Source organism: Monodelphis domestica, chromosome 2, assembly GCF_027887165.1.
Source record: "Monodelphis domestica isolate mMonDom1 chromosome 2, mMonDom1.pri, whole genome shotgun sequence".
Taxonomy (NCBI): domain Eukaryota; kingdom Metazoa; phylum Chordata; class Mammalia; order Didelphimorphia; family Didelphidae; genus Monodelphis; species Monodelphis domestica.
In genome coordinates, this window is record NC_077228.1 from 300,123,037 (window position 1) to 300,135,544 (window position 12,508).

Below are 12,508 nucleotides of genomic sequence, written 5' to 3' on the forward strand. Positions count from 1 at the left end.
TTTTGTATACAAAATAATTAGTGGGAACTAATTAATTGAGGAATAGCTGATAAGTTGTGAAACACGAATGTGGAATACTAACATACTGTATGAAATGAGGAGACAGATGAGTTCAAAGAGACATGGAAAATATTAAATTAACTGAATCAGAATAAAGAAAGCAGCACCAGAACAATTTATAACACCAAAATTTAAAAATAAACAATTTTGAGGATTTTAATTAATAAAAGAATGAAATGAGAACCAGGAGAACAATTTAGAGGATAACAACACTGTAAAACCCAACAACTTTGAAAGCTGTATTATGGTCAGTATAATGACTATTCATGATTCCAGGAAACCAATGATGAAATGTTATTCCTTACAGAAAGGTGACAGATTTAGGGTGCAAAGTTAGACACAACAAAACTTTTAAAAATAAACAAAATTAAACAGGGAAATCTTATTGCTGTCCTAAATTTGCTAAGATAAACTTTAAAACTTCATAACAAACGCTCAGTTTCATATAGAATTCTCTTTTTTTCTTTGTGGACTGTGTTTCAGTGTTTAAGTTCATAATGGAAATGAAATTTTTCTTAAAAAAAAAAAGAAAAGAAAGGGAAATCAACTCCTCTAACTTCATAATTCCGTATAGAAGGGCAGCCTGCCTTGACTCTCCTCCCCTCCCGCCCCACTATGTAGGCTAGGGAGCATCTAGCCACCAGAGAACACTCCCCTGAGGTGTAGATTGCCAGTTCAAGCTCCCAGCTGTCTGAGGATGCCAAGTGCCATTGGAATGCGCATGCGCGCATACGTCATTCTCAGTTCTGTCTGCTACAGACTTCCACTGTTGGTTGCTCTCTGAATGTTTGGCGTTACCATGGTTGCACAGCCCTCGTGCGCGCTCCCGTCGCCAAGGCAACGAGATAGACAGAAGCAGGGCCCTAGAAGGCGGCAATAGCTGTGGCGATGGTGTCCAAACCTGTGCATGGGCTGCCCTTGCTGCCGGGCTTCACCTTCGTCGACCCCACGGTGAGGAATAGCTCAGCTCCTACTTGGCCTCGACACATTCACTCCCCACCTGCTCTAAAGGCATCCGGCTCCCAGCTGGGACCTGTCCCAATCCTTTCTCTCCTTTCACCCACTTCCCTCTATGGCTCCACTCCAGCCCATTCCAACCTCCAGCTCCACCTTCCAGCTCCAGCTGCAGCCGTTATCCCTTCTCCCGGCTCCACCTCCCCCTACCCAAGCTGCAGCTCTCCAAATCCTTCCCTGCTCCCAGCCCTGTCTCCCTCCCTTAGCTGAAGTCCTATTCTCGAATCAATCTTCTCCTCCCTCGATCAGATATAGACCTCATCTCACTTTTTCCCCCTTCTTTCGGTCTTATCTCCTTCCTCCACCTCACTACCCCTCTTCCTCCAATTCCCATCTTTTCTCCTAATTCCAACCACAGCCTTCTCTATCTACTGCCGTCCTTCCTCCCAAGGCTATCTCCCACTCTTCCTCCTCTCTACCTCAATCCTCTTCACAGAATCCTATCCCAGGCCCTCTCCAACTCCCATCCCTTCTCTGAGGTCCATTTCTCACCTCTAGCTTCAATCCATATTCCTTCTCTCAGACACATTCACCAGCCCTTCCCCCCTCTCACCCACTCCTACTCTTGGCAGCCCCATCCTCTCCTCCCTGGGCCCCCTCAACCCTTCCCCCTCCATTCCCAGCCCATCTTCCAGCCCTCTCCTTTTACTCCCATATTTTCTTCTAAGTCCATTTCCAACCTCAACCTGCATTTCTCTCCCTCATTCATATCCTTTCTCCCAGCAGCAGCCCTTTCCCTATCCCATTCTCAAACTTCTCATTTCAATTCATTCCTTCACCCAGTCCCATCTCTCTCTTTCCCGATGCCTAGCTTCATCCCTCTTCCCCATCTTCATTCTCCAATCTCCTAACAATAATAATTGGCATTTATTTACATAGTGTATTGTAAATGCCTTTATATGAAATCTTGAGCCTGTTCCACAGCCCTTCTAAACCTTAACCTTATTCTTTCTCCTCAAACTATATCTTTCCCCATTCCCAGCCCCAACTCCTATCCCAGCTCTTTCTTCTTTCCCCCCTCTTCTCAAATTATTCCTTTAGCTCTCTTTCCCCCATGTCCATCTCCCTTCCCTCTAACTCTATATCTTAGATCCTCTATGTCCCTCTTAGCATCATCTCCATTTCTTGCCTGCCTTCCACCATCTCAAATCCTTAGTTATAACACAATAAATAACATTGAGATCTGGGGTGATCTGGTTTTAAATCCTGCTTCTGATGCTGTCTAGCAATGCCATTTAATGACATCCCTTAACACCTCTGAGCTTCAGTTTACTCATCTGTAAAATGAGGATTACAGAATCTTAGAGATGGGAGGGCATTCTATACCAGATCAAGAATCCCTTCTACAGCACCTTCAGCCTCCAGCCTCCAGTTGAAGACCCCTAGTGAGAAGGGGATCTCCTACTTCCTGAAACAGTCTACTCTATTTTTGAATAGGTCTAGTACTTAGAAAGTTTTTCTTATATCATGACTAAATCTGTCTCTTAGAAACTTCCTTCATGGCTTCTACTTCTGTCCACCAGACCAAGTGGAACAAATATAAGGTGTCTCCTAGGTGAAAGCCCTTCAAATACTTGAAAACAGCTACTATAATTTAGGGAAGGTGCTAGGTTGGTTTTTTCCCCTTCAAGGCAAATATCCCCATAGGCTGACCTTGAGGTAAGTACTCTAGGATAACAGTAATTTTTGTAACTACCTCCCTAAGTTGTTTTGAGGAAATCAAAAACCTCTATTATGATGGAAGCCCTTTTTTTATGATCCCTTCTCAAGTCCCCACCTCACCTAAACTCCACTTCCAAGTATTGCTTGCTGGCCTTCATTAGTGATTTCACCTATAAAATTAATACAGGTATCATCTTCCTCACAGAGTAGTTATTAGGCATGCACTTTGTAAATCTGTAAGCATTATAGAAAATGTGAGCTTTTGTGAAGGAGAAAGGAAAATGATGAATGAATATGCTTTTTGCTTGAAAGGCCATTTTCCCAGTACTGTACTAGTCCTGCATGAGGACTCAAAGGTGGTACATATTACGAATTAGTGAAGCCTCTTATTCAAAAAAGGAGAAAAGGACCTGAAGCAATAGATGTTACATTTGTTCTTAGGGAGAGAAGAGGAAAATGTAAATTTGGATAGTATGACTACTATACTACCACTACCATTTATATAGCCCTTTAACTTTTGCAAAGCACTTTACATATATTTTTAGATCTGTTCATTAGAGAAGTAGCACCAAATGTAAATTATTTGTGAGGTAGAATGCTAGAACGTTTGGAGAGCTGATCTCACAGTCAGAAAGACATGCTTCAAATCCTATGTTTGATATATATATATATAGATGAGTGTGCTATTTAATCTCTCAGTATATTCACTGCCCAAGCTGAAAAAGACCCGCAAAACTCCTTTGTGTAGCTGGAACCAGATTAAAATATAATTGGAAAATGTTTAATAAAAAATAAAAATATGGCTTAGACATATTAATTTGTGGTTTCTATTTGAATTTGACATTATTGTTCTAGACAATACTATAAATCCAGAGGAGACACCATCCTGCTGTGGTCAAAAGGATTTCCTCATCTGAGAGTTGCCTTTTACAACAAAATCACAGACCCAGTTTTTTTTTTTTATTCATGTATTATGAATCAGATGCAGTAATTATTGAGCGTTCTATATGAGTTGTTTTAGTAGAAAATATGCATATTCTTCAATTATTTTAGGAGAAGGTGTTCAGTCAAGTCCATCCTTTCAAATAAGGAATCCAAAAGAGAATTTACTAAGCACCTACTATGTGTTCAACACTATACTGTTTTACAAATATTGTCTCATTTGATTTTAAAACAATCCTGTGGCCCTTACTGCTCTTCTGCCTTGGAACCAATACACAGTATTGATTCTAAGGTAGAAGGTAAGGGTTGAAAAAATAAAAGAAATGCTAAAACAATCCTGTGATGTAGGCACTGTTCTTATCCTTATTTTATAGCTGAGGAAACTGAGGCAGAGCCAAATTTGAACTCAGGACTTCCTGACTCCAGACCCAAGCACTCTCTCCACTACACCACCTAAGCTACTGTATATCACAGTGCTGAAAGTAGTTAGACCAGGATTCAAGGAAATTAGAATGTGAGCAAGGAAAAAATGTTAATTAAAGATTAAAATAGATTTCTCAGAACTAACTTTCATGCTACTGAATTGTGCTGCTAACAGATGCCACTAAAAAATTATTAATCATGACATCGAATGCTCACAATCTTAGCTGATGAAATTTTTTTTTAAATTCTATTTTCAAAGGTGATCCAGTTATAAATTAAGGAGTAGGATTTCCTAAGTCTTATTTGCTGCTCAAACACAACCTCACTGTTTAGCCCTAGACAAGTAATTTAATACTTTGCCAAAAATATGATCATCTTTTAATTGAGTTTACTTTCTCCAAGGAAGTTTAATGATGTTTAAAAACAAGGAATAAAAACTGTTTTTATAATAATGGATTCTACAGTAATATGTAGCAAATGCACATATGGTAGTGTTTTTGATGATTCCATTTCTTTCCTCAGAAAACTGCCTTTCCCCGAAACCAGACATTGAGTTTCAAGAATGGCTATGCCTGCTCTCGAGTTCCAGCAGTGGGGCTCGGCAAAGAACCAATCCACGTGAACCAGCTGTCCCAAACTGATTTGGATGAATTAGCCAATAAGATACCTACGCTGACCTATGAAGAACCCAGGCAAACTCCTCTTGCTGACTTTATTCCTGCACATGTAGCCTTTGACAAAAAGGTAGGGCTTGGGGATTGTATGAGTTCCTTTATTTTCATGATGAGTAAGTTCCTTGCAGAGAAGTGAACAATAAACCAGGTTTCAGACAACATGCCAAGGAGAACGTTTTTTTCAAGTGCTTCAGCTCTTAGACAGCTGAGCTCTCGATGGAAAGAGGCTTTCTTTAGTAAGTAAGAATATTATAGTAAATAAATGTAAGAAGTTCCCTAGAGATCTCACTGGAATATTTTCAGGCTACAGTTTAAAGACAAGGTAGATTGATTAAACTTGAAATTGTAGGGTAGAGGCTAGAACTCTAGTTCTGCTTATTTGCTGTAAGTTTCTTCTTTTGAAAAGTGTGCTGTAGTGGCAAGAGATCTCTGATCTCAAAGGATGCCATAAAATACTAATAAAAATAGTATGTCCAGATACTTAGATGACCATTTCCTCCCATCTCACTGAATATGTTTCTAGTTCTGTAAAAATACACTGCAGACAACTACTAAAGAGCAAGTTGTAGCACCTTTTTCTCTTGTTTCTTATTTTTCTCCTTGCCTTGGCTATGTGATGGGTGCATTGTTTGTGTCTATTGATATTTTCAACTCTATTGCTTTTCCCACTGTACAAGTCTATTTTCCCCCATCCAATCTTGCCATTTCCCAAGCGACTTTATGGTCTGGATAATGCTTTTGTATTTGTCATAGTCCCCCAACCCCAACCCCCTTTGTGTTTTCTGGATTACTTTTTAGTCCATTTATTAAAAAGTACTCAAATCAGTGGCATTCATTTGACTCTGTACTTGCACCTTTTAAAATTTATCTTGTTTTTTTTTTCCTTTTGTTTATTCAAATAACTTCTCTGGATACCTTGTTTCGTCCATCATTATTTGACATATACCATCCATTCAGTTCACCAGATCTGTCTTTGTTCAATATGATTAACGATTCTATTTCTTTCTAGAATTGAAGAATTAATCTTGACATTACCATTTCTTTCCAGTCTGGTTCTTTGACTCATCCCACCAATTTTTGGCTTCCTAGTCAGCCTATAGTCCCTTAGAATCTAGTTTATAAAAGATATAGTTGATGGTCTATATCCTATCTAAAACTACCTGATTAGTGTCTAAGTGATAGACTACCATTGGTACATTTGCTATCTCTGACTTTCTGTGATGGTTTAAATTTACAAATATATTTCATCTCGCCAGTTTTCTCTTCTTCAAGAGACAATAGGCAACATGTATGGTATGTTTATTTTATTGTTTACAGGTTGATTTATTCTATGCATCCTACTTTCACAATTGTCAGATTTTAGGATCATTGGCTATGAGTATTAAGGTAGGAAAAATTGTTAAACACAATAATTTTTTGACATTTGATTTGGTTTTGCAGCATGAGAAGTTGTAACTAAATTCACTTGACATATTTCTGTTGTTCTCACTTGAGACCACTTAGTATCATTGTGAATTGGCTATGTTTTGACATTATTTCTTGCTGCTGATACAGGTAGAAAAAGCAACTATCAATTTCAGACAATTTTATTTATTTATTTTAGCAAGTGAAACAATTTCTTTTCTCTTTCATATTCCTAAACTTAACCTACAAAAATGAAAGTTGAACAAAATAAAAATAGGGTCCTCTAAGTTTGTGTTATGTGATGGGGAAATACCAGACATCACAATCAAAAGGATACTTGGGGGGGCAGCTGGGTTGCTTAGTGGATAGATTTAGGCCTAGAGATGGGAGGTTCCAATCTGGCCTCAGATACTTCATAGTTGTGTGACCCTAGTCAAGTCACTTAACCTCAATTACTCTTCTGCTTTGGAATCAATACCTACTATTTATTCCAAGATGGAAGGTAAAAGGTTGTTGTTTTTTAATTTTAAAAAGGATATCTGAAAGCTTTATATCAAAAGTAAAATGCATCTACTCTGATTTTATTATTCTACAATGCTATCATGAATGCTAACTAAATGTTGTATTTTTTTAAAAAATCAAAAAGCTAACATTCATTTTCCCCCTTTACTTTCTACAGGGAATCAAGTTCAAAGTTTTGTGTTTATTTCTGAAAACAAATAACATTTTAACTAATTGATAAAGAAAGCAGGAGTCTTTCTTCACAAAAAATAGCTGTTTTCACTGTGAATAATTTGTGGTAGAAACATAAAAATCTAAACTCTCTTTTTTAAATTAATAACTTGTATATTTGTACAAACTTCTTAAGAGACAAAATATAAAAATTGATATTGGAATTTGCTTTTGCTCCTAGACCAACAGTCATTATTTAGAGCCAAAGCCAGTGCTTGCTAAGAAATTCACAGAAAGGACGAGAAACTAAAGGCATGTCGGTAGCAGTCAAATGGAAGGTTCTAGTCCAAAACCAAGCTCCATGGGTTTGGGATCACCACAAATGTGATCTGGGATAATCAATTCTGCCTCTTTTTGAGGCAGTTTCATCCAAACTCTATCCTCTACAGTTGTGTTATCAAATCTATGGCACCCATGCCTGAAGAGGTTGTTCTCCTCCCCTTCTCTACCATGCCTGAGGACATTTCTTACATTACCTGCCCCTCTACCCAGCAGCCCAATGGGAGTGCTTTCTCCCTCCCCTGACTGATGTTGGTTCTCTCAGAGGTGAGAGAAGCCACAAGGTAGGAAGATAGAGACAGGATAGAAGTTTTGATACCACGAGGGAAGTGACGGAGTCCTAATAGAGATATGAGGTGGTTAGGATGAGTCTTTATTAATTATCAATGAGCCACAGCTGAGCTCTGATCAAAGGACCAATTCTGTAGGCTTTTCCAGTCCTGAGATCCATACCACGCAGGTCAGAGAGGTGAATAGAGAAAGATTAAAGATGGAGCTTGGCCAGAGGCCAAGCTCCTGCAAGGACAGCCATCAGGTAGCCTGAAAGAGAAGGAGAGCAGAGAGCAGAGAGCAGAGAGAGCGAAGGCGGAGCTTGCTGGGCTAGATATAGTTTTTGATATGCAAATATACACAGTACATAGGGATGATTCTCATTGGTTAATGACAATGCGTAGGTGTGGTTTCTCTTAACCAGGTGAGAACAAAGAAACCTGTTTTCCCGCCTAACCTGGGAGAAGCTGGGGTCAAGGGTCAGATGCCTTCCTAGCCATGAGCACTACTGAGCATGCCCAAGACTGAGCAATCTGCACATACTGTTTTCCCCTTGCCCATAGCCAGGGGGCGGACTGCTACAACTGAGGTAAGGGGGCAGCTCACATGCAGCCTGAGGGTGCAGTTTGGGCACTCAGTTTCTAAAAGGTTGGCCATCACTGCTCTAAAGCAACACCTTATGGCTGGCTACAGGGACATTAACTAAGTAGGAGAAACCAATTAGGTCTCCTTATTCCTCAAACTCATACCAAAAGTCTTCATTCCAGTTGCTTCTATAAGTGGCCCCAATTTACCTAATCATTTTTTCTCTGTTTACATACTTCACTTTTTAATCAGCAAAAAAGCTTCTCCCTCTTCTGCTTACCCACAAAGAAGAGAGCATATACCTAGTCTGAGGCAGGATTTAAGCTAAGGTCTTTCTGATTCCCAAGTTGAGGATTCTATCCACTATGCCACCCAGATTCATCTCATCTACAATGCAGGGTCTTACAGACCATTTGGTTTCAGATAGCTATGAAGTTATAATTGGGGAAATGAGATCTCAACTGGGGGAGAACCAAAAAAAGATAATAAGCAATTAAAACTGCACAGGAGTATATGGGGTAATAGATGGTGCAGTGGATAGAATGCCACACCTGAAGTCAGGAAGGCTCATCTTCCTGAGTTCAAATCTGACTTCAAACACTATCTAGGCAACCCTGGGCAAATCACTTAACCTATTTGCCTCAGTTTCTTCATCTGGAAAAAAAAATGAGCTAGAGAAGGAAATGGCAAACCACTCCATGTTTTGCCATGAAAACCCCAAATGGGTTTATGAAGGATTGAACATGACTGAAATGACTAAACAACAAGAACAAGACAATTTTAAATTGCCTGGCCTGTGCCAGAAAGGCAGCCTTGGCTTGCCCTCTGATGAAAATATAAACAGCTGATGGAGGTACTTTTGTCTTTTTTCCCCTTCAGGATTCTACATAAGAATGCTAAAATATTCTATGGGAAGGGGAAGATTGTGGGAGGGGGAGGGATAAAGTATTGGAATACACAAAGAAAGATCCTAACAAGGAGAGAAATCCCTTAATTATTAATATAGCAAAGTCTATAAATGTGTGTGACTATGTATATTTTCTAGCAAGCGATATAAATTCATTTATATTCTCCAGAGTGAGGAAGAAGAACATTGCAATTACAGAATTCTAAGAAGCAAACACATCCTTTTATACATAATAAGGAAGGTCATTGAAACCACAACCCAGACATTATGAAGCAAATTACAGCAGTCATGGTGCTTAAACAGGTGAACAGAGCTCTCAGAGCTTATTGGATCATCTATTCCTTCTGCTTCAGAAACGATGGGGAAATGGAGTATTCTCATCAATTGAATGTTTGTTTTCTTTTCCCTATTGATAGCTACTGAATGCAACATTCTTGGGTGGCCAAAGTTCAAAGAATTAGAATTCAATAATAATAAAATTATATAGAAATGAATCTACTACTAGAATGTTTTTCATTTACCCTCTTCTCTCCACTTAATTGATCATGATCTTCTTTCATTTCTCCTCTTGCCTGGACTATTGCCATAGCATTCTTTTTTTTTTTAAACCCCTTACTTTCTGTCTTGGAGTCATTACTGTGTATTGGCTCCAAGGCAGAAGAATGGTAAGGGCTAGGCAATGGGGGTCAAGTGACTTGCCCAGGGTCACACAGCTGGGAAGTGTCTGAGACCACATTTGAACCCAGGACCTCCCATCTCTAGGGCTGAAAAATGTTTCTTATTATTTGAGCTTCTGATTGTTTGGCATCCACAAAAGTAGAATGTTTCTGTGTCTATATGTAATCTGAAGCAGATAATATGAAAATGCCCCCTATGATAAAGTCACTGTTATCATGCTTCACTTCTAGATACAGTTCTCATTTTAGGAAAGAGACTTAAATGGGAAGTGGCACCACATCCTCAAACTTAGCAAGTTCAGCATTAACCGATCTCTCTGAAATCCAATCTCTATAGTTAAAAGAATAAATTATAACACTTGTAAGCTCAAAATCAAATCAAAGCATTTTTATACAATTATGTATGATGGAGGAAAGGTTTTTAATTGGAAAGGCAATTTAGGGATTGAAAATCCTAAAGGGAAATAAGAAGGGGGGGTTAACATATTTTAACAGAAACTAATTCTCATGTTAAACTTACAGTTATAACTTCTTGCCGTCCCAAATACTATGATTAATATTAGACTATGGTTGATAAACAGTTGTTACTACACTTTCCTTTTATATGCAATAGTTACTGGAATTTGGAGGAGTAAAGAGGCCTGACTCAAATGACTGATCTCCAAGGGCCTAGCGCCAGACTCCTTTGTTTCCTGAGTCTTTCACTGTTCCCTGGACATTTATCTATAATTCATAGAATCATAGACCTACAGTTGGAAGGGACCACCAAGGCTATCTGGTATAACCTATTTATTTTACAGATTAAGAAATTGATGCCCAGGCAGTCACATCCTATGGTCACTCAGAGACAAAAATAAACCTAAGACTTCTGAGTCCAGATTCAGTGTTCTTTTCAAAGGACCATGTTGCCTTCCATTCTACAAACCTTTATTAAACATCTATTATATGCAGGACACTTTACTAGACATTGAGAAGATGAAGGGGGGAAAAAAAGAAGCTTCCTCTGTCCTCAAAGAGTTTACTTTCTGAGATTAGAAAGTGCTATGTGCATTCAAAGTGACTTGAGAAAGGAGAATACAGTAACAATTCAGGAAAAAGGAGAGGCTTGATTAAGGAAATAACATCTTAGCTGAGCCTTTCCAGGAAGCTGGGGAAATTAAGGGGCTGCCATGAGAAGCAAGTAAATTTCAGGTATTGGTGGGGATAGTTGGTAGCCTATATACTACTACACAGGATGGGAGATGGAATTCCAGGTTCAGGAAAAAGTTGGCCCACTATTCTGGCTGGATTTGTTCAGTCATTTCAATCAGATCTGACTGTGACCCCATGGGGAAGGATATTTCTTGGCAGAGATGCTGAAGTAGTTTGCCATTTCCTTCTCCAGCTCATTTTACAGATAAGGAAAAGAAGACAAACAGGGTTAAGGGACTTGCCCAGGATCACACACGTTTCTGAGGCCAGCTTTGAACTCAGGAGTTCCTGAATCCAGGATTGCAGAATGGTCATGTTAGACAAGAATTGTCCCTATTTGACAATCCACAATTGAGGGAAAGGCAAAAATCAAAGTTAATGTAGAGGTTTTCAGCATGAGAGTATCTAGGGGAATTGTGGTCCCCTCAACAATAAGAGGGATGTTTAGAGGAGAGGGGTAGGTTGAGCAGTGAAGATACTGAGGTATCTAAGTGAGGTAGTAGATAGAGCACTGTCCTAGAGTCAAGAAGACCTGAGTTCAAATCCAGACTTAGACATTTAACCTCTGTTTGCGAGGGTTTTTGTGAGGCTCAAATGAAATAATATATGTGAAATCATAAAGCACTCTAGAAATGTATTGTTGTTATAATTATTCTATTGAAGTTTGTTAATATTTCTGGAATAGCAGATACATTATTGATATCAATTATTAACAATGTTTATTGACATTAATTAATAATATGTTATAAATATTAATCATTATTACTAATAAGTCTGCAGTTCCAGAAAGAAGTAGGGGTCAGATCTATGGTTTGGGGAATTACAAGTAATGATAATTGGATTCATTTGGGGTTGATGAGGTTGCTAAGAGAATGAGCATATAAATTGAAGAGATAAGGGACCAGGACAGAGCCTAGGGGGACACTGACAATTACATGGAAGAGATGGAGGATGATTAAGCAGAAGAAACCTGAGAAACAGTGAGGCAGAAGCTTAACTAGGTGACTCAGTGGACACAGATCCAGGCTTGGAGATGTGAGGTGCTGGTATCAAATATGACCTCAGACCCTGTGTGACCCTGGGCAAGTCACTTAACCCCAATTGCCTAGCCTTTACCACTCTTCTGCTTTGGAACTGATACTAACGTATCAATTCTAAGACAGAAGGTAAGGGTTTAAAATTTTAAAAAGAAGTAATGAGACGGATAGAAGAACTGGGAGAGAATAGTGTCAAAAGCAAAGGGAGGAGAGAATATGTGGGAGAAGAGAGGTTAGTTAATGATGTCAAAAGCAGCAAAAAGATCAATGAAAATCACTAAAGGGGACTCAGAAAGGGAAGTCAACATATTTTAATAAAAAATAATTCTTAAATATACACCCGTTAAATCTGAAGTTATAACCTTCTATCCTAAACAACTGTGTAGTATTAGTCTGTATTTGATAAACAATTAAAGAGAAGGTTTTATTGATCCCCCCCATTACAAACATTTACAAATTTCCCCTAAAGTATGAAAGATATTTTGTACAAAATAAAACAGTTAAATAAAACTAATGATTCAGTGACTTCATCTATGAAAGGGCATGCAACATTACACATCTTTACACCTCCCTTCCTCCAAAGGAAATCTATTTTCTCTCACTCCCACTTTTGCCCTGGAGGGGGGGAGGGACAGATTTCTTATAAAAAGT

General features: G+C 38.8%; 1 protein-coding gene across 2 annotated transcripts in view; it reads left to right on the top strand.

Annotated features, from left to right (window-relative positions):
• The first annotated feature begins 842 nt into the window (after positions 1-842).
• The window catches only part of EFHC1 (EF-hand domain containing 1), an 82,430-nt gene continuing 70,764 nt past the window's right edge, over positions 843-12,508 (top strand). Inside the window, exons 1-2 of one of the 2 annotated variants that reach the window (XM_007484089.3) lie at positions 843-1,011; positions 4,624-4,845. In XM_007484089.3, coding sequence (XP_007484151.2) covers positions 949-1,011; positions 4,624-4,845 — 285 coding nt within the window. In that variant the 5' untranslated portion in view covers positions 843-948. The remainder of the gene's footprint in view (positions 1,012-4,623; positions 4,846-12,508) is intronic. The other variant, XM_056818396.1, reaches the window with a different exon arrangement.